At 35.6% G+C, this 22,124-nt stretch overlaps 2 protein-coding genes across 3 annotated transcripts; one reads left to right on the top strand and one right to left on the bottom strand.

Annotated features, from left to right (window-relative positions):
- Positions 1-852: 852 nt before the first annotated feature.
- ZnT86D (solute carrier family 30 member 7) lies at positions 853-2,338 on the bottom strand. The gene is made up of 4 exons (XM_081992091.1): positions 1,978-2,338; positions 1,707-1,924; positions 1,414-1,651; positions 853-1,354 (listed from the first exon to the last, which is right to left on the bottom strand). Exons 1-4 carry the CDS (start codon positions 2,162-2,164, stop codon positions 963-965), a joined length of 1,035 nt encoding a protein of 344 aa, XP_081848217.1. The 5' UTR covers positions 2,165-2,338; the 3' UTR covers positions 853-962.
- Positions 2,339-5,327: 2,989 nt separating this feature from the next.
- LOC145737411 (glycerophosphocholine phosphodiesterase GPCPD1) lies at positions 5,328-21,910 on the top strand. 2 transcript variants are annotated; one of them, XM_081992077.1, is made up of 6 exons: positions 5,328-6,874; positions 8,088-8,317; positions 9,580-9,817; positions 14,019-14,216; positions 18,546-18,608; positions 21,654-21,800. In XM_081992077.1, exons 1-5 carry the CDS (start codon positions 5,546-5,548, stop codon positions 18,567-18,569), a joined length of 2,019 nt encoding a protein of 672 aa, XP_081848203.1. In that variant the 5' UTR covers positions 5,328-5,545; the 3' UTR covers positions 18,570-18,608; positions 21,654-21,800. The 2 variants fall into 2 exon arrangements, with proteins under 2 accessions (XP_081848203.1, XP_081848202.1); XM_081992076.1 differs by lacking the exon at positions 18,546-18,608 and having other exon boundaries at positions 5,331-6,874; positions 21,654-21,910.
- Positions 21,911-22,124: the final 214 nt, after the last annotated feature.

The following is a 22,124-nucleotide window of genomic DNA, read 5'->3' as shown; positions in this document are numbered from 1 at the left end:
CCCAAAGTTGCAAAAATCAGGGTTTATAAACGTTTTCTTCTAGTAATCGATATAAACAGAGTTTCTATAATTTTGACAATGGTCACGCTAAATTATCCTTAAAAACCACGTGATCTAACGATTATTATCAAAAAAAAAAATGAAAAACCTGTATTTTTGCCTTTTTATCTGTGTACAGCAAGAATCAATAATTAAAAGCCACACCCTGTATAATATAGTACGTAAAAAATGAAACGAATTTGTTCTAATCTACCGTTTTTTCGACTGATTATTCTACCGTACCGTTAAATATTTCAATTTGGCAACATTGCCACTAATAACAAAGGGAAACGGTGCTCGGAAAAGAAAATACGTTTGGCAACACTGGCCAACCCTTTTAAAACAAAAAAGTTGCCAAATTTTAAATTTCTTAGATTTTTTGAGTTCAGTTATTCAATTTTTTTTTATTAAAAAAAAAAAAAAAAAAAATTCAATAAAAAAAAATTTATAATAAAAATAAAATAAATAAAAAAATAACTTATAAATTAATTATTTTAATTTTTTTTTTTAATTTTAATTTTTTATTTAATTAAAGCCAAACTTTTGACTAAATTAAATAAATTAAATTAAAAACAAATTAATAATGAAAGTATAAAACTATTAAAAAAAAACAACTTATTAAATTATTAAAAAATTTTTTTTTAAATTTTAATTTTTTTTTTATTCAATTAAAGCCAAACTTAAAAAAAAAACAAACAAAAATTAATTTTATTAAATTAATTGTTTAAACATTTTTTTTTTCTGACCAAAACTTATTTAATACAAAAAGGTTGTACTGATTGCAGCTTGTTTTCCTGGTACAACAAACAAAAATTGTATAAAATGTATATTAATAAAAATACATATATAAACAAAAATTACACTAAGAAAACACTGTTTTAAGATGGAAAACAGTAGAAAAATGCAATTTTCTCACTCACCAATCACATTGGAGTATAATCCAATTGAACGTAAATCTGCTTCACCCCCACGGAGGCAAAAATCATTTGCGCATGCTGCACCACGTATTTGGGATCCACATTCTTGGACACTTCCAGCTTGATGGCCCCCACATAAACGTTACTGCACAACGTCCAGAAATGGGGCTCCTGCACCGAATACACCCCCGCCAGACTGATCACTTTCTGGTAGCACTGAGGCAGGACGTTGTCCAAAGTGGGGGGCTGTCGTTGCATCAAAACAGCCACCGAGTCCTTAAGGAGCGCCAGCACGCTCAGGGCTATCAAAATTGCTATAAACATGGAACAAATGGGGTCCGCTATCATCCAGCCAAACATTTGCATCAAAACCGCTGAAATGATCACCCCCACACTACCTATGTTGTGTGGGTGATTGTAATAAAATTGGCAACACTGTTTTTGGTTAGTATTTTACCTAAAGTATCTGCTAAAATGTGCAAAAAAACTCCTTTCATAATTTGCGAGTTTTCTCCTGCATTATTGTCAATTTCCAGGGAAAAATCATGGGAGTGATTATTGTGCGAGTGATTGTGGGAGTGACTGTGGGAACCCCCACCATGGGAATGCCCATGACCGTGTTGGAAGGCGTACACCCCCACTAAATTCACTAGAAGCCCCAACACAGAAACCACAAACAGTCTTTCGTGTTTAACCTTAAATTTCACCCACAATTTTGGTACAAACTCTCAAAATCAAACAATCCATTACCTCGGGAGGTTCAATCAAACGTTCCACAGCCTCGGACATGAGAAAGAAGGAAATAAACAACAAAAACAAGCCATTCACAAACCCCGCTAGAATCTCAGCCCTAACGTAACCGTAGGAGTATTTGTCGTTGGCTTTCCACTTGGTGATCACCGAGGCTACCAGCCCGGCCACCAAGCCGGTACAATCAAAAAACATGTGAAACGAATCGGATATTAGGCCTGCAATCCAGTGTTACACTCCCTTAAACTACCCTTTAAAGGGAAAAACTCACCCAAACTGTTGTTCCACACTCCGTACAGCAATTCGACAAAGGCAAAGGAAAAGTTGAGCAGCAGGAATAGAAACAAATTCCTGGAGTTGCGGTCGGAAAAAATTATCCTAATGTAGCCGTTCAGTTTCTCCTTGATCCGGGACAGGAACCCGCGAGGGTAGTTGTCTTTGTGGGACAGGGGCAACATGGTTTCCAATGTTGATTTTTCAGTGAAACATACTGTGGTTTTTCCCCGTAAAGTTGGTGCCCTTTTAAGTACTGAAATGGGCCATCTGGCTGATAATCACACCAGATTACAAGGGCCCCCTAAACAGCCCGGACCGGCCGTCACCCAAAAATGCCATGTTGTCAACAAATGACGTCACTTGATTGAGCCTGTCGACGCGGTGACGTCTGTCTGTCACTTTGCTGGGGGCTGTCAATTTTTTGGGCGTATAGTGATGTAGCAACTAGAGATGTGCGCGGTGATTTTCGAGTCGGAAAATTTCTATTTTTTACCGGAAATTTACCGTCCTTGACGGGGAAAACGACTGGCAAGCTTAGGAGCCATCATTTCTTATCCAAACGCGTTATGACTTAAAAGTCACGTGACACCACGATTATACAATAACATAGAGGTCACGTGACTTAGTTTTTTTTTTTTTTCACTTTATTTAAATTAATAATGGATTGTTAAACAATTAAATAAAAAACTAGTTATTTTTGAATTTTCAAATTTTCCAATTTTGTCAAGAAATTTAACAAAAAATATTATTTATAAATTTATCCCTTCTAGACAACACGTTGCCCGGTATAAAAGCTTTAATTTTTCGGTAGCGTGACATTTCTACTATACATGGTATACAGGGTGGTCAAAAGAGAATTTCAAGGGCTACAAATTAGTATATTGAACCACCCTGTAACTGTCAAAATAGCAGAGTTACGGCCTGTCACAGTAGAAACTGTCAAAATCAAACACAACTCAGTTTTAATAGTAAATAACTCGGTTATTTGACGTTTTAGGTAAAAACGCTATACAGGGTGGTCAAAAGAGAATTTCAAGGGCTACAAATTGGTATATTGAACCACCCTGTAACTGTCAAAACAACAGAGTTACGGGCTGTGAGAGTAAAAACTGTCAAAATCAAACAACTCACTTTTTAACAGTAAATAACTCACTTATTGGACGTTTTAGGTAAAAATGCTGTACAGGGTGGTCAAAAGAGAATTTCAAGGGCTACAAATTGGTATATTGTACCACCCTGTAACTGTCAAAATAACAGAGTTACGGACTGTCAGATTAAAAACTGTCAAAATCAAACACAACTCAGTTTTAACAGTAAATACCTCACTTATTGGACGTTTTAGGTAAAAATGCTATACAGGGTGGTCAAAAGAGAATTTCAAGGGCTACAAATTGGTATACTGAACCACCCTGTAACTGTCAAAATAGCAGAGTTACGGGCTGTCAAAGTGAAAACTGTCAAAATCAAACACAACTCAGTTTTAACAGTAAATCTCACTTATTGGACGTTTTAGGTAAAAATGCTGTACAGGGTGGTCAAAAGAGAATTTCAAGGGCTACCAATTGGTATATTGAACCACCCTGTAACTGTCAAAATAACCGAGTTATTGACAATACAATGGAGTAGTTTACAGGGTGATTCAATGAATTTTTAACATCCTTGTAACTTGTTTAATTTACATTTTATAAAAAAAATACCAAATATTAATCAGTATACAGGGTGTCCCAAATTTAAGCAATAAACCAAACTTTTTTGGATTTTTTGGAATCTACGTCAAATTCCAGGCCTACTTGATGTAAAATGTTTGTATCGATATTCAATTGTTTTTCCTCTAGCAGCCTTACACGCAGAAATTCCCATTTTGAGCGAAATTTTGGTGCATTTTTCCAACAAATCGTCCATAACTCGCTTATTTGAAACACCCTGTATAAACACACCGTACAACAAAAGAAAGCTAATGAACGGGGCTATCACGTGACGTTGAGCGGGCACGGCTAAGTTGCTCCGTTTAGCCGCTAGAGGACGTCAAAGTTGACTCTCGTTTTTTGCTCAATATCTCAAAAACGTTTCAGGTTAGAGGTTTGAAAGGTTTTTTTTTTTACCACAAATGCACCTCGATGGGGTGCAACTTTTACCTTCTATACAGTTTTTTGATACCATGCACCGTTTGACCTTGAAAAATTAAAAACTGGAATTGTCAAGAATTTTCAAGGGTGATACCTTCTGATTTTTTTTTTTAAAATTTTTTTTTTCAAAATTAACCTCAACTGCTTAAATACCTTAAGGTTAATAGTACAAAAATTACGTAAAATGTCATTTGTCAAAATGTCATTTTGCTAGGGTGCCACGCCCTAAAGTGTCAAAATTGACATAATTTCAAGGTCATCTCCGAAACGGTATCAATTAAAGCAAAATGGACGTCAGATTTGTGTTCCCCAGGTTGCAATTAGTTAAGAAAGTCACTTTGATTGAACAAAATTCAAAATGGTCGCCGTTAGTATAGTAGGCCCCAAAAATTCCCAATTTTGACTAAATTTCCGTGCACTTTTCCAGAAAATCGTCCATAACTCGCTTATTTGAAACACCCTGTATAAACGCACCGTACAACAAAAGAAAGCTATTGAACGGGGCTATCACGTGACGTTGAGCGGGCACGGCTAAGTTGCCCCGTTTGGCCGCTAGAGGGCGTCAAAGTTGACTCTAGTTTTTTGCAGTTTTTACTCCGTATCTCAGGAACGTTACAGGTTAGTGGGTTGAAATTTTTACCACAAATGCACCTCGATGGGATGCAACTTTTACCTTCTATACACTTTTTTGGTACCATGCACCGTTTGACCTTGAAAAATAAAAAACTAGAATTGTCAAGAAATTTCAATTGAAAATTTTTTATTTTCCAAACTGCCATGTTGTTAACAAATGACGTCACTTGATAGTAGACGTAATGTTTATCTGTCAATCAGTCTGAAAGTTGTCAATTTTTCTAGTCTAGTAAGTATTCAATACCCTCTACAAACTTACTTACGGCGTTTGGCAACAGCGCGCTAAAAATATGGCCTACTTGATATTTTTTTCGTTTTCTGTCTTTCTCGCGCGCATGCAATTACCCACGTTTCTCTGCCCGTTACACGGTTTTCCTATGGTCGCTTTTGGATTTACCACACCTGTATGTATTAGGCACATACTTGTGTTGCTTTAATAAATAAAGAGCGTTGTGTAGAGTTTTATATACAAATTTCTGCCAAATATCCAACCTGAAGGGGTTTCCTCAAATTTGGCAACGCTGTTGCAGAAAAACAAGCTGACAGAGACAGTTAACTGTCACCTGTCACTTCAGTTTGTTTGTTATCAGGTTGTTATTTATTATCTTATTATCAGTTTTACTCATAAAATAGTTCAGGAACCATCCAGTTCCAGACTGTTGCAGTGGAAAGTGCGTGTAAAATAATCCAGTTTGCCCATCAAATTAGTGCCAGTTCCAGCCCTTGAGTTGTGGCAAATTTTTGGTAAGATGCCAGTTTATTTCTATTCCCTGTTGTAGTTTAGTTTGGAAAAAGTGAGTCAAAATGCAACGTTGGTTCTTTTTGGAAGACCCGGAAAATGCCAATATCAGAGCTGGCAAAGGGGATGCATCGGTGGATGGTAGTTCAGATACATCACTGCACCAGACAGTTAGATCCTGGCTGTTTAGAGTGAAAGTGCCTCAATTGAAAAAAGACGAATGCGTTTGTGTAGTTGGGGACTTGCTACAGTTGGGCGCTTGGAACCCAGAAAAATCTGTGCCTTTACAACAAGAGGAAGAGTCAAACGTCTGGTCCGCTGTGATTGAAATTCCTGACAAGAGAAAGATACTGTACAGGTACTGTGTTTGTGTTTTAATTGAATCTGGGATACAAGTGATGGTAAGAAACTGGGAAACTAACATTAAGCCTAGGATTATTGATTATACTGGGGTCTCCCCAACTGTAGAAAGTGAGGTAGAATGTTATGGTTGTTATGGGGGTAACAAACAGATTGATAGAGGTTGGCTGTCTAAAGAAACAGCAGTACAACTGAAATTGTGCAGAAACCCTTTAACTTTATGGAGACCCAAGTATTTGAGTAGGCAGGTTTTTATGAAAGTCACTCCCGTTAATCTAAAAAGTCACTTAGCGAGCACACCCTTGTCCATGTCGGAGGCTTTAGAAGAGTCTCTAAGTGACACTCAAGAAGGTTTAGAGTGTGCAAAATCCTCCTTTACTGAAGTAGCCATTTTGAATGATCCTGATCCCACTTTTAAATTGCAAAGTCAATTTGGGGTTGAAATAAAAAAAAATGACATGATTGTGTTTCAAATTACTGTACTATTCCCCCAGAATGTTGCATATTTATTGGATTTTTACATTTACTCCTCTCGTGCAGCAGAGAATGAACCACCTTACCATGCGGGTTTCAGTTATTTACTGCCTACAGCTCTTCAGTCATCAGAAGGCAACATAATTTTACCAGTAACCAGCACAAAACACCGACCTTTAGGGGAATTAAGGCTGGATTATTTAATTATATCCGCCCTGCCCGCTTATAAGTGTGACATGAGTGTTTCTTATGCCAGACACTGGAAGAAAACTAGATCAGGGTTGGATGTGGGCCATCGTGGGTCGGGATCTAGTTTTAAAAATAAAGTGCAAAATTGCGCGGAAGTTAGAGAAAACACTATAGCCTCCCTGAAAAATGCCATAGAGCATGGAGCTGACTTTGTCGAGTTTGATGTGCAGCTGAGCAAGGATCTAGTGCCCATAATTTACCACGATTTTCACGTGTGCATTTCTATGAAAAAGAAAAAGGATTTAACTGATCAAGACATGCTGGAATTGCCTTTGAAGGAGCTCACTTTGGAACAACTGAAATTGTTAAAGGTTTTAAATTTTTTTATTTTTTTCAAGCAGGGGTAGATTGCCCATAGTTTTTTGTACACGAAAATGCCTTTTTGCATACAAAATACCTTGAAATGCCTTTAAAATACCTCAAAATGTCTCATATTACCTTGAAATGCCTTTAAATTATTTAAACTGCCTCAGAATGGGGCCCTGGTATTGGGACAATGATAAATTTTGATGAAATACAGCCTTGAATTGTTTTTTTGGTCACATGACATGATTAATTATTTGTACATGACATTTTGAGCCTTTCTCTGGTTGCGTGATTGTTTTTCCAAAATTTTGAAGACCCAAAAGCTTAAAATTCATTTTTTTTAAAAGTCACCTGACAGTTTTTAGGTTAGGTTAAGGCAAAACCTTTTTAGGTTAGGTGACAACCTGACTTTATCCCTCTCGATTTGACCTGCTTGTGAGGAAAGCCTAAAATTGTTTTTCTAAGGTCAGGTGACTGTTTTGTCAAATTCTACAATTGTACAAACTTAAATTGCATAGTACACGTCACGTGACTGAGATAATTAAATTTTTGAGCTGGCAACACTGTAAAGACCAGTTGACATTGTCAAAAACAGTCACGTGACCTTAAAAACGCGGTCTAAACTTTAGGAAAATTGATAAATTCAATTTGGACAGTTGTACAAACTTAAATTGCAAAATGCATGTCACGTGACTGTTTTGTTTAGATAAAAAAACGTCTGAAATGCATCATTGTTAATCTGTCACTTTGACGTCAAAACCAGTCAGATTTCACTTAGGCTTGATGGTACTCGTTTTCGACTAATTCGGGGACGGGGAATCCACTCCCGCTGTCAGATTTGACGTGTCTGTCATCCAGTTCGAGAAACTTTGAAAAATTCAGGTTTGCGCAATAGCTACCGGAAAATAAACGTCACCACTAAATTCCCCATCATCGAATCAGTAGAAAACCAGCCCGAACTCGATTTTTTTGGAAAATTTCAAAATGGCGCCAAAAGGGTGCTATTTGCAATTTCCGCCATTTTGGATTAAAATAGCCCAGGCTTGATGGTACTCGTTTTCGACTAACTTGGGGACGGGGAATCCATTCCCGTTGTCAAACTGACAGTAGCTGTCACCCAGTTCGAGAAACTTTAAATACCCTCGAGGGTGTACAGCAAAACACTTGGGCGATCTACCTCCCTCCTATTTGAATTGAAACCAACTCTGTATTTTGAAGGTTTACCACTTGACCGAAGGAAAAACCAAAAATCCGCGATTTTTCGATGAAGAACTTGAGGATCACCAGCCCTTTCCTACTCTACAACAGGCATTGGAAACATTGAATATTCACGTGGGATTCAACATTGAAATCAAATGGACAATGAAATTGGAAGACGGTTCCTACGAACTGTACCATCCCACCGATTTAAATTTGTACTTGGACACCATTTTGGAAGTGGTTTTGAGGTATAAAAATCAAAATTTTCCATATTCGTTCTGATGTAATGAGAATGCTGTTAGCTTTGTTTGAGTTCATTTTTCTGAACCGTTCAGAAACTGATTATTTAATCCATCCGCACGGATGGGATCAGTATTGCTATGTACCGATTCACATACCTACTTAAAACAGTCATTTTCTCATTCCAAGTGGGTTTTACAAGCGATTTTGTCCCTGAGTGTCCTTTAAAATTGTATTTCTGGCAGTCCAAACTTTGACACCACTTTTTACCCTGACTTTACTTGATTTTGTAGCGTTTTTTATGTCATTAGATAGGAAATTCAATGAGGATTCCAAAAATGTGCTTAAAACAGTCATTTTTTCATTCCAAGTGGGTTTTAGAGGCAATTTTGTCCCTGAGTGTCCTTTAAAATTGTGTTTCTGACAGTTCAAACTGTGACAGCACTTTTCTGCCTGACTTTACCTGATTTTGTTGCGTTTTTTATGTCATTAGATAGGAAATTTAATGAGAATTCCAAAAATGTGCTTAAAACAGTCATTTTCTCATTCCAAGTGGGTTTTACAAGCGATTTTGTCACTGACTGTCTTTTCAAACTGTGTTTTTGACAGTTCAAACTTTTCTCCCTGACTTTACCTGATTTTGTAGCGTTTTTTATGTCATTAGATAGGAAATTCAACGAGGATTCCAAAAATGTACCTATACAAATTCTAGTGCAAATGTTCAAAAACTGGTTCAGAATTAATAACCGAAACAAAGGCAGCTCTTCACGCTCCATAGAGCGAGCAGAGCTCTTTTGACGTCACAATGACGTAATTTGACAGTTGGTCCAATTACGGCTTTGCTCAAATTACGTCATTGTGACGTCAAACTCGTTGGACTCCATGGAAGGTCAAAACGAATGCGGATTTGTACTTTTTTGTGCGCACATACAGGTGTGGTAAATCCAAAAGCGACCATAGGAAAACCGCGTAACGGACAGAGAAAGGTACATTATTGCATGCGCGGGACTAAGACAGAAAACGAACAAAATATCAAGTAGGCCATATTTTTAGCGCGCTGTTGCCAAACGCCGTAAGTATTCAATACCCTCGACAAACTTACTTACGGCGTTTGGCAACAGCGCGCTAAAAATATGGCCTACTTGATATTTTGTTCGTTTTCTGTCTTTGTCTCGCGCATGCAATTACCTACGTTTCTCTGTCCGTTACACGGTTTTCCTATACTCTGTTTTGGATTTACCACACCTGTATGAGTTTGTCTAATTTTTAGATTTGGCGGTGACCGTAGAATAATATTTTCCTGTTTCAATCCGGACATTTGCCAAGTTCTGCGCCTGAAACAGAATAAGTACCCGGTAATGTTCCTGACAATAGGGGAGAGCGAAATTTATCCGCGTTACGCCGATCCCAGATGTTGGTCGATCAAAGCGGCCACCCAATTTGCTTTGTTGACCGAAATTTTGGGAATCAACGTGCACACCGAAGACTTGTTACGTCATCCGTCACTGGTAAGTGCTTTCTAGTGATGGGAAGTTCAAACTTTGACGCCGCTTTTCTCCCTGACTGTACTCAATTTTTTAGTGTTTTTTCATGTCATTAGATAGTAAATTTAGTGAGGATTCCAAAAATGTGCTTAAAACAGTAATTTTCTCACTCCAAGTGGGTTTTTTTGGATGATTTTGTCACTGACTGTCTTTTCAAACTGTGTTTCTGACAGTTCAAACTTTGATGCCACTTTTCTCCCTGACTGTACTCAGTTTTTTAGTGTTTTTTTATGTCATTAGATAGGAAATTTAATAAGGATTCCAGAAATGTGCTTAAAACAGTAATTTTCTCACTCCAAGTGGGTTTTTTTGGATGATTTTGTCACTGACTGTCTTTTCAAACTGTGTTTCTGACAGTTCAAACTTTGATGCCACTTTTCTCCCTGACTGTACTCAGTTTTTTAGTGTTTTTTTATGTCATTAGATAGGAAATTTAATAAGGATTCCAGAAATGTGCTTAAAACAGTAATTTTCTCACTCCAAGTGGGTTTTTTTGGATGATTTTGTCACTGACTGTCTTTTCAAACTGTGTTTCTGACAGTTCAAACTTTGATGCCACTTTTCTCCCTGACTGTACTCAGTTTTTTAGTGTTTTTTTATGTCATTAGATAGGAAATTTAATAAGGATTCCAGAAATGTGCTTAAAACAGTAATTTTCTCACTCCAAGTGGGTTTTAAAGCTGATTTTGTCACTGACTGTCTTTTCAAACTGTGTTTCTGACAGTTCAAACTTTAACTCCACTTTTCTTCCTGACTGTACTCAATTTTTTAGTGTTTTTTCATGTCATTAGATAGTAAATTTAGTGAGGATTCCAAAAATGTGCTTAAAACAGTAATTTTCTCACTCCAAGTGGGTTTTTTTGGATGATTTTGTCACTGACTGTCTTTTCAAACTGTGTTTCTGACAGTTCAAACTTTGATGCCACTTTTCTCCCTGACTGTACTCAGTTTTTTAGTGTTTTTTTATGTCATTAGATAGGAAATTTAATAAGGATTCCAGAAATGTGCTTAAAACAGTAATTTTCTCACTCCAAGTGGGTTTTAAAGCTGATTTTGTCACTGACTGTCTTTTCAAACTGTGTTTCTGACAGTTCAAACTTTAACTCCACTTTTCTCCCTGACTGTACTCAATTTTTTAGTGTTTTTTCATGTCATTAGATAGGAAATTTAATAAGGATTCCAGAAATGTGCTTAAAACAGTAATTTTCTCACTCCAAGTGGGTTTTTTTTGGATGATTTTGTCACTGACTGTCTTTTCAAACTGTGTTTCTGACAGTTCAAACTTTGATGCCACTTTTCTCCCTGACTGTACTCAGTTTTTTAGTGTTTTTTTATGTCATTAGATAGGAAATTTAATAAGGATTCCAGAAATGTGCTTAAAACAGTAATTTTCTCACTCCAAGTGGGTTTTTTTTGGATGATTTTGTCACTGACTGTCTTTTCAAACTGTGTTTCTGACAGTTCAAACTTTGATGCCACTTTTCTCCCTGACTGTACTCAGTTTTTTAGTGTTTTTTTATGTCATTAGATAGGAAATTTAATAAGGATTCCAGAAATGTGCTTAAAACAGTAATTTTCTCACTCCAAGTGGGTTTTTTTTGGATGATTTTGTCACTGACTGTCTTTTCAAACTGTGTTTCTGACAGTTCAAACTTTGATGCCACTTTTCTCCCTGACTGTACTCAGTTTTTTAGTGTTTTTTTATGTCATTAGATAGGAAATTTAATAAGGATTCCAGAAATGTGCTTAAAACAGTAATTTTCTCACTCCAAGTGGGTTTTAAAGCTGATTTTGTCACTGACTGTCTTTTCAAACTGTGTTTCTGACAGTTCAAACTTTAACTCCACTTTTCTTCCTGACTGTACTCAATTTTTTAGTGTTTTTTCATGTCATTAGATAGTAAATTTAGTGAGGATTCCAAAAATGTGCTTAAAACAGTAATTTTCTCACTCCAAGTGGGTTTTTTTTGGATGATTTTGTCACTGACTGTCTTTTCAAACTGTGTTTCTGACAGTTCAAACTTTGATGCCACTTTTCTCCCTGACTGTACTCAATGTTTTAGTGTTTTTTCATGTCATTAGATAGTAAATTTAGTGAGGATTCCAAAAATGTGCTTAAAACAGTAATTTTCTCACTCCAAGTGGGTTTTTTTTGGATGATTTTGTCACTGACTGTCTTTTCAAACTGTGTTTCTGACAGTTCAAACTTTGATGCCACTTTTCTCCCTGACTGTACTCAGTTTTTTAGTGTTTTTTTATGTCATTAGATAGTAAATTTAGTGAGGATTCCAAAAATGTGCTTAAAACAGTAATTTTCTCACTCCAAGTGGGTTTTAAAGCTGATTTTGTCACTGACTGTCTTTTCAAACTGTGTTTCTGACAGTTCAAACTTTAACTCCACTTTTCTCCCTGACTGTACTCAATTTTTTAGTGTTTTTTCATGTCATTAGATAGTAAATTTAGTGAGGATTCCAAAAATGTGCTTAAAACAGTAATTTTCTCACTCCAAGTGGGTTTTTTTTGGATGATTTTGTCACTGACTGTCTTTTCAAACTGTGTTTCTGACAGTTCAAACTTTGATGCCACTTTTCTCCCTGACTGTACTCAGTTTTTTAGTGTTTTTTTATGTCATTAGATAGGAAATTTAGTGAGGATTCCAGAAATGTGCTTAAAACAGTAATTTTCTCACTCCAAGTGGGTTTTAAAGCTGATTTTGTCACTGACTGTCTTTTCAAACTGTGTTTCTGACAGTTCAAACTTTAACTCCACTTTTCTCCCTGACTGTACTCAATTTTTTAGTGTTTTTTCATGTCATTAGATAGGAAATTTAATAAGGATTCCAGAAATGTGCTTAAAACAGTAATTTTCTCACTCCAAGTGGGTTTTAAAGCTGATTTTGTCACTGACTGTCTTTTCAAACTGTGTTTCTGACAGTTCAAACTTTAACTCCACTTTTCTCCCTGACTGTACTCAATTTTTTAGTGTTTTTTCATGTCATTAGATAGTAAATTTAGTGAGGATTCCAAAAATGTGCTTAAAACAGTAATTTTCTCACTCCAAGTGGGTTTTTTTGGATGATTTTGTCACTGACTGTCTTTTCAAACTGTGTTTCTGACAGTTCAAACTTTGATGCCACTTTTCTCCCTGACTGTACTCAGTTTTTTAGTGTTTTTTTATGTCATTAGATAGGAAATTTAATAAGGATTCCAGAAATGTGCTTAAAACAGTAATTTTCTCACTCCAAGTGGGTTTTAAAGCTGATTTTGTCACTGACTGTCTTTTCAAACTGTGTTTCTGACAGTTCAAACTTTAACTCCATTTTTCTCCCTGACTGTACTCGATTTTTTAGTGTTTTTTTATGTCATTAGATAGGAAATTTAATGAGAATTCCAAAAATGTGCTTAAAACAGTCATTCTCTCACTCACACAAGTGGGTTTTACAAGTGATTTTACTGACCCCAGTATCACTCCAACGTTAAAAAACAAAATTGATTTACGGACATCCTGAATGCACATCTCAATTTGTAATAATAATAAGCGGGCACCTTAAATAAGTAGAATTGTTAAAGTTAATAAGGTCATTATATTCCAGTGACAAAAGGGTTCCTGCCATATTTATTAAATTAAATAAACTGCGCGGCATTTCCTAATTTTAGCGAAATTTTGGGTGCACTTTTTCCAAAAAGTGTCCTTAACTTGCTTATTTGACAGTTGACGACCAAAAGTGATTGAAGTGAAAAGATAGCTCAGATCGTAAGCTTTCCAAAAATATGCCCATTTCAGTTAATCGGCGACGCCGTTTGGCCGCTAGAGGGCGTCAAAGTCAAGCTTGACAAACCTTCAAAGTGATTTAACCACTTTTACTTTAACCGAAAATAACTCAATTATTTTGACAGTTACGACAAAATGTCACTGAAGGTAAAATACAGTCCAGACCAAAAGCCTTTCAACGGTGCATTCAAAAAAATCATTGGTGTGGTAGTTTGACCGCTAGAGGGCGTCAATTTCAAGCTTGCTTTTAACACAGTTTTTGAGATAATTTCCGAAAATTAAAAATTGTTTTTCACTTCTTTGGCTTTTTTTTCCGAAAAATCAACCCCTTCCAAATTTTGGGGGAACGCCTTCTGTATTATCCGTAATTTTTGTCTCAAAAATCCATTTTTTAGGTGGAGTTACCCAAACGGGCCAACCTAATAATATTCTGTTGGGGCGATCAGAACGCCGATCCGGCCACCATCAAATTCCTGAAAGAGCTCGGATTGCACGGAGTGATCTACGACAAAATCCACGAGTACTCCAGCAAGGAGGTGAAGGAAAGCGTCTTTTTGCTGGAAGCTAGAGAGTCGCAAAAGGAGTTGATTCAGGTAATTTTCTCAAATTTTAACACCGCTTTTCTCCATGACTGTACTCAATTTTTAAGTGTTTTTTTATGTCATTAGATAGGAAATTTAATGAGGATTCCAGAAATGTGCTTAAAACAGTCATTTTGTGACTCCAAGTTGGTTTTATAAGTGATTTTGTCACTGAGTGTTTTTTCAAACTGTGTTTCTGGCAGTTCAAATTTTGACGCCACTTTTCTCCCTGACTGTACTCAATTTTTTAGTGTTTCTTATGTCATTGGATAGGAAATTTAATGGGGATTCCAAAAATGTGCTTAAAACAGTCATTTTTCTCACTACAAGTGGGTTTTTTGGGTGATTTTGTCACTGAGTGTTTTTTCAAACTGTGTTTCTGGCAGTTCAAATTTTGACGCCACTTTTCTCACTGACTGTACCAAGTTTTTTAGTGTTTTTTATGACATTAGATAGGAAATTTAATGAGGATTCCAAAAATGTGCTTAAAACAGTCATTTTGTCACTCCAAGTTGGTTTTATAAGTGATTTTGTCACTGAGTGTTTTTTCAAACTGTGTTTCTGGCAGTTCAAATTTTGACGCCACTTTTCTCACTGACTGTACCAAGTTTTTTAGTGTTTTTTATGACATTAGATAGGAAATTTAATGAGGATTCCAGAAATGTGCTTAAAACAGTCATTTTGTCACTCCAAGTGGGTTTTATAGGTGATTTTATCACTGCCTGTCTTTTCAAACTGTGTTCTGGCAGTTCAAATTTTGACGCCACTTTTCTCCCTGACTGTAGTCAATTTTTTAGTGTTTCTTATGTCATTGGATAGGAAATTTAATGAGGATTCCAGAAATGTGCTTAAAACAGTCATTTTCTCACTCCAAGTGGGTTTTTTGGGTGATTTTGTCACTGAGTGTTTTTTCAAACTGTGTTTCTGGCAGTTCAAATTTTGACGCCACTTTTCTCACTGACTGTACCAAGTTTTTTAGTGTTTTTTATGACATTAGATAGGAAATTTAATGAGGATTCCAAAAATGTGCTTAAAACAGTCATTTTGTCACTCCAAGTTGGTTTTATAAGTGATTTTGTCACTGAGTGTTTTTTCAAACTGTGTTTCTGGCAGTTCAAATTTTGACGCCACTTTTCTCCCTGACTGTACTCAATTTTTTAGTGTTTTTTATGTCATTAGATAGGAAATTTAATGAGGATTCCAAAAACGTGCTTAAAACAGTAATTTTCTCACTCCAAGTAGGTTTTACAGGTGATTTTGTCCCTGAGTGTCCTTTTAAATTGTGTTTCTGACAGTTCTAACTTTGACACCACTTTTCTCCCTGACTGTACTCAATTTTTTAGTGTTTTTTATGTCATTAGATAGGAAATTTAGTGAGGATTTCAAAAATGTGCTTAAAACAGTCATTTTCTCACTCCAAGTAGGTTTTATGGGTGATTTTGTCACTGACTGTCTTTTCAAACTGTTTTTCTGGCAGTTCAAATTTTGACGCCACTTTTCTCCCTGACTGTACTCAATTTTTTAGTGTTTTTTATGTCATTAGATAGGAAATTTAATGAGGATTCCAGAAATGTGCTTAAAACAGTCATTTTCTCACTCCAAGTGGGTTTTACAAGCGATTTTGTCCCTGAGTGTCCTTTAAAATTGTGTTTCTGACAGTTCAAATTTTGACGCCACTTTTCTCCCTGACTGTACTCAATTTTTTAGTGTTTCTTATGTCATTGGATAGGAAATTTAATGGGGATTCCAAAAATGTGCTTAAAACAGTCATTTTCTCACTACAAGTGGGTTTTTTGGATGATTTTGTCACTGAGTGTTTTTTCAAACTGTGTTTCTGGCAGTTCAAATTTTGACGCCACTTTTCTCACTGACTGTACCAAGTTTTTTAGAGTTTTTTATGTCATTAGATAGGAAATTTAATGAGGATTCCAGAAATGTGCTTAAAACAGTCATTTTGTCACTCCAAGTTGGTTTTATAAGTGATTTTGTCACTGAATGTTTTTTCAAACTGTGTTTCTGGCAGTTCAAATTTTGACGCCACTTTTCTCACTGACTGTACCAAGTTTTTTAGTGTTTTTTATGACATTAGATAGGAAATTTAATGAGGATTCCAGAAATGTGCTTAAAACAGTCATTTTGTCACTCCAAGTTGGTTTTATAAGTGATTTTGTCACTGAGTGTTTTTTCAAACTGTGTTTCTGGCAGTTCAAATTTTGACGCCACTTTTCTCACTGACCGTACCATGTTTTTTAGAGTTTTTTATGACATTAGATAGGAAATTTAATGAGGATTCCAGAAATGTGCTTAAAACAGTCATTTTGTCACTCCAAGTTGGTTTTATAAGTGATTTTGTCACTGAGTGTTTTTTCAAACTGTGTTTCTGGCAGTTCAAATTTTGACGCCACTTTTCTCCCTGACTGTACTCAATTTTTTAGTGTTTCTTATGTCATTGGATAGGAAATTTAATGGGGATTCCAAAAATGTGCTTAAAACAGTCATTTTCTCACTCCAAGTGGGTTTTTTTGGATGATTTTGTCACTGACTGTCTTTTCAAACTGTGTTTCTGGCAGTTCAAATTTTGACGCCACTTTTCTCACTGACTGTACCAAGTTTTTTAGAGTTTTTTATGACATTAGATAGGAAATTTAATGAGGATTCCAGAAATGTGCTTAAAACAGTCATTTTGTCACTCCAAGTTGGTTTTATAAGTGATTTTGTCACTGAGTGTTTTTTCAAACTGTGTTTCTGGCAGTTCAAATTTTGACGCCACTTTTCTCACTGACCGTACCATGTTTTTTAGAGTTTTTTATGACATTAGATAGGAAATTTAATGAGGATTCCAGAAATGTGCTTAAAACAGTCATTTTGTCACTCCAAGTTGGTTTTATAAGTGATTTTGTCACTGAGTGTTTTTTCAAACTGTGTTTCTGGCAGTTCAAATTTTGACGCCACTTTTCTCCCTGACTGTACTCAATTTTTTAGTGTTTCTTATGTCATTGGATAGGAAATTTAATGGGGATTCCAAAAATGTGCTTAAAACAGTCATTTTCTCACTCCAAGTGGGTTTTTTTGGATGATTTTGTCACTGACTGTCTTTTCAAACTGTGTTTCTGGCAGTTCAAATTTTGACGCCACTTTTCTCACTGACTGTACCAAGTTTTTTAGAGTTTTTTATGACATTAGATAGGAAATTTAATGAGGATTCCAGAAATGTGCTTAAAACAGTCATTTTGTCACTCCAAGTTGGTTTTATAAGTGATTTTGTCACTGAGTGTTTTTTCAAACTGTGTTTCTGGCAGTTCAAATTTTGACGCCACTTTTCTCCCTGATTGTACTCAATTTTTTAGTGTTTCTTATGTCATTGGATAGGAAATTTAATGGGGATTCCAAAAATGTGCTTAAAACAGTCATTTTCTCACTCCAAGTGGGTTTTTTTGGATGATTTTGTCACTGACTGTCTTTTCAAACTGTGTTTCTGGCAGTTCAAATTTTGACGCCACTTTTCTCACTGACTGTACTCAATTTTTTAGTGTTTCTTATGTCATTGGATAGGAAATTTAATGGGGATTCCAAAAATGTGCTTAAAACAGTCATTTTCTCACTCCAAGTGGGTTTTTTTGGATGATTTTGTCACTGACTGTCTTTTCAAACTGTGTTTCTGGCAGTTCAAATTTTGACGCCACTTTTCTCCCTGACTGTACTCAATTTTTTAGTGTTTTTTATGTCATTAGATAGGAAATTTAATGAGGATTCCAGAAATGTGCTTAAAACAGTCATTTTGTCACTCCAAGTTGGTTTTATAAGTGATTTTGTCACTGAATGTTTTTTCAAACTGTGTTTCTGGCAGTTCAAATTTTGACGCCACTTTTCTCCCTGACTGTAGTCAATTTTTTAGTGTTTTTGTGTCATTAGATAGGAAATTTAATGAAGATTCCAGAAATGTGCTTAAAACAGTAATTTTCTCACTCCAAGTAAGTTTTATAAGCGATTTTGTCACTGAGTGTCCTTTCCAATTGGGTTTCTGGCATTTCAAACTGTTCTCCTTGACTTTACCTGATTTTGTAGTGTTTTTTATGTCATTAGATAGGAAATTTAAAGAGGATTTCAAAAATGTGCTTTTTTTTTTGTCAGTAAATCTCAAAGGAAAGTTGAATGCTTAAATGCTAACATTTGTTGTACATTTTTACAAATTAACGAATATCTATCAAACATCAATCAAATTACCTTTTATTTTCAACGTAGATTCTGAAAATCATATTACTAGTCGAATAACGTGAACAACCCTGTATGTTACAATTTTTCATCCCTCCTAGGCCCTGCTACAATGTTTTGTATTTCTAGGGTTGTCAAGACGTGCATATCTAGTATCGATAATTTCTAAAGCGTATACATACAGTATAATCAGTTAAGTATCGACAATGTTGTTAAATCGATCATCTACGCATGGTTCTTAGTTATGGAAAATTCAAAATTATCGATTGAACGGTAAAAAGAGAAGGAATTTAATGAATAATTTCGAATTATCCAAATCTGTATGCTTTTATGTTACTTTTATTTCCAGTTATTGCATGGCAAATTGTTAAATTTGCTATTTTTTTGTAGTTTCTAGAGCATAATATTAGCCAAACCAAACCTTGTGTCTAACCAATAGAAACTGACAGAGAAACGTAGGTAATTGCATGCGCGGGACAAAGACAGAAAACGAAAAAAATATCAAGTAGGCCATATTTTTAGCGCGCTGTTGCCAAACGCCACAAATATTCAATACCCTCGACAAACTTACTTACGGCGTTTGGCAACAGCGCGCTAAAAATATGGCCTACTTGATATTTTTTTCGTTTTCTGTCTTTCTCATCCTAAGATATGGTTCAAATCGGAGTAAATGGCGATTACGTCACTGTGTGCGATGTCACAATTTTTTCCGTCTGATTTTGAGGTTCGGACTTTTTACGGTCACGTGACTGGTGTTTTGATCAGCGTCCCTTGGCCCATACAGTGTTGCCAGCTCAAAATATGCATTTTTTTTTTACGTAACCTACGTTTTACTGTTTCAGTTGCTTTGCCAATTGTCCCAATTAGATTTGGCGTATTTTTACGCTTGAAACTACACGTTTGCAGTCACGTGACTGTACAGTGTTGCCAGCTTAAAAATTACCATTTTTCCGTCGAGTGACTTGTATTTTACGATTTTTTTCATTCGTAATTGCTCGAGTCTTTTCGTAGTTCAGACTTTTTGGTCCGTATACAGTGTTGCCAAGTCACAAATTTCATTTCCAAAATCGGGTATTTTATAATTTAAACTTTTACCACTGTCAAAATTGCATTTAGCTAATTTTAGAATTAAACAACTTAAATTACCTTTTTCTATAGTCACGTGACTTTTTCGTCTTTGGCGGCTCAAAAATTGCATTTTTTTTCACGCAACATATCTTTTACTGTTTCAGCCAGGGTTGGAAAATTTTTCGGTAATTTTTCCGGAAAAATTGGAAAATCTGAAAATTTAAAAATAATTTTAAATTTGAAAAATTAAATAAAAAAAAAATAAAAAGTATTAAAAAATGTTATTTAAATTTTATTTTAACATTTATTTTTTTTTAATTTTGAAAATAAAAAATGTTTACTTGAATCTTGACAATTCTAGTTTTTAATTTTTCAAGGTCAAACGGTGCATGATATCAAAAAAGTGTATAGAAGGTAAAAGTTACATCCCATCGAGGTGCATTTGTGGAAAATTCAAACGTCTAACCCGAAACGTTCCTGAGATATTGAGTAAAAACTGCAAAAAAACGAGAGTCAACTTTGACGCCCTCTAGCGGCTAAACGCGACAACATAGTCGTGCCCGCTCAACGTCACGTGATAGCCCCGTTCATTAGCTTTCTTTTGTATTACGGTGTATTTATACAGGATGCTTCAAATAAGCGAGTTATGGACGATTTTTTGGAAAAGTACACCAAAATTTCGCTCAAAATGGGAATTTCTGCGTGTCGAAACTAAGGCTGCTAGAGCAAAAACAATTGAATATCGATACAAACATTTTACATCAAGTAGGCCTAGAATTTAACGTAGATTCCAAAAATCGAATAAAAAATAAAAAAGTTTGGTTTGTTGCTCTAATTTGGGACACCCTGTATACTGATTCATATTTGTTTTTTTTTTTATAAAATTAAAATTAAATAAGTTACAAGGATTTCATTGAATCACCCTGTAAACTATTCCATTGTATTGTCAATAACTCGGTTATTTTGACAGTTACAGAGTGGTTCAATATACCAATTTGTAGCCCTTGAAATTCTCTTTTGGCCACCCTGTATAGCATTTTTACCTAAAACGTCCAATAAGTGAGTTATTTACTGTTAAAACTGAGCTGTGTTTGATTTTGACAGTTTTTACTCTGACAGCCCGTAACTCGGTTATTTTGACAGTTATAGGGTGGTTCAATATACCAATTTGTAGCCCTTGAAATTCTCTTTTGGCCACCCTGTATAGCATTTTTACCTAAAACGTCCAATAAGTGAGTTATTTACTGTTAAAACTGAGTTGTGTTAGATTTTGACAGTTTTTACTCTGACAGCCCGTAACTCGGTTATTTTGACAGTTATAGGGTGGTTCAATATACCAATTTGTAGCCCTTGAAATTCTCTTTTGACCACCCTGTATAGCATTTTTACCTAAAACGTCCAATAAGTGAGTTATTTACTGTTAAAACTGAGTTGTGTTTGATTTTGACAGTTTTTACTCTGACAGCCCGTAACTCGGTTATTTTGACAGTTATAGGGTGGTTCAATATACCAATTTGTAGCCCTTGAAATTCTCTTTTGGCCACCCTGTATAGCATTTTTACCTAAAACGTCCAATAAGTGAGTTATTTACTGTTAAAACTGAGCTGTATTTGATTTTGACAGTTTTTCCTGTGACAGCCCGTAACTCTGTTATTTTGACAGTTACAGGGTGGTTCAATATACCAATTTGTAGCCCTTTAAATTCTCTTTTGATCACCCTGTATAGCGTTTTTACCTAAACAGTCGAATAAGTGAGTTATTTACTATACAGTGTTGCCAAGTTGAAAAATCAGGGGCATTTCCAAAAAAAAAACTTTTTATAGTTTCATTTCGTCATTTAGCTCATAGTCACGTGACTTTTTTTTGGTCCAGTGCCACGTGGCCTTTGCGATGTTGCCGGCTGAAAAAAAAATTGTCAAAAATCAAAAATGACGGAAAAGTTGACGTTAACAGAAAAAATGGCCGCCACAGACACTAGAGATGGGCACCACGATAGTTCAGAGAAGAAGATCGATAAAATCCGATAAAAACGTCTTCAGTAATGACATTTCTCATCAATTTCTATTGGTTAGACACAAAATATACTTACAACAAAAAAAAAAAAAATAAAAAAAAATATACTTTTTACTTTTTTTTTTTTTTATTATCGAAACAAACGTATTTGCGCAGCTTGTAGCGGCTCACACCGAAGCTGAATTACCTCCGCTTCCTAGTCAGCGCCATCTGGAGGGGCCCGCAAACGTGGACAAGATACGAATGACTTTGCCAGACGAAATATCCACTGCCACGTCCCTGGAAAGCTTGGAAAGCACCGCCTCGGATTACGAAAAACCTCAAACTCAGCCATAACGAGCAGTTTGGTCGGTTTTCATGTTTTTGCAGCCCTCGCCAGGCTTGTTAAATAATTATCACTGTTTATTAGAAAATATGGTCTTTTTTGGCTTTTTTTCCTATTTTTTCTGGCACAGGGTTGTTAAGTAAGTCTTCTAGTATAACCAGAAAAAAAATCAGAATTTTAGGCCTTAAAATAACAAAAATACAGGGTGGAACGTTCCAGTGAGGCTTCAAGACTAACTTTCATATACAAAGTGATTTTAGAGAATTTTTTAAAAATCCTACGTGGCCAGTACGGACCTGATT

This window comes from Ips typographus, linkage group LG14 (genome assembly GCF_016097725.1).
Source record: "Ips typographus isolate SLU linkage group LG14, UJ_Ityp_2.0, whole genome shotgun sequence".
Lineage (NCBI taxonomy): Eukaryota > Metazoa > Arthropoda > Insecta > Coleoptera > Curculionidae > Ips > Ips typographus.
The sequence above is the reverse complement of the archived record's forward strand: the minus strand, read 5'-3'. Positions and strand labels throughout refer to the sequence as shown.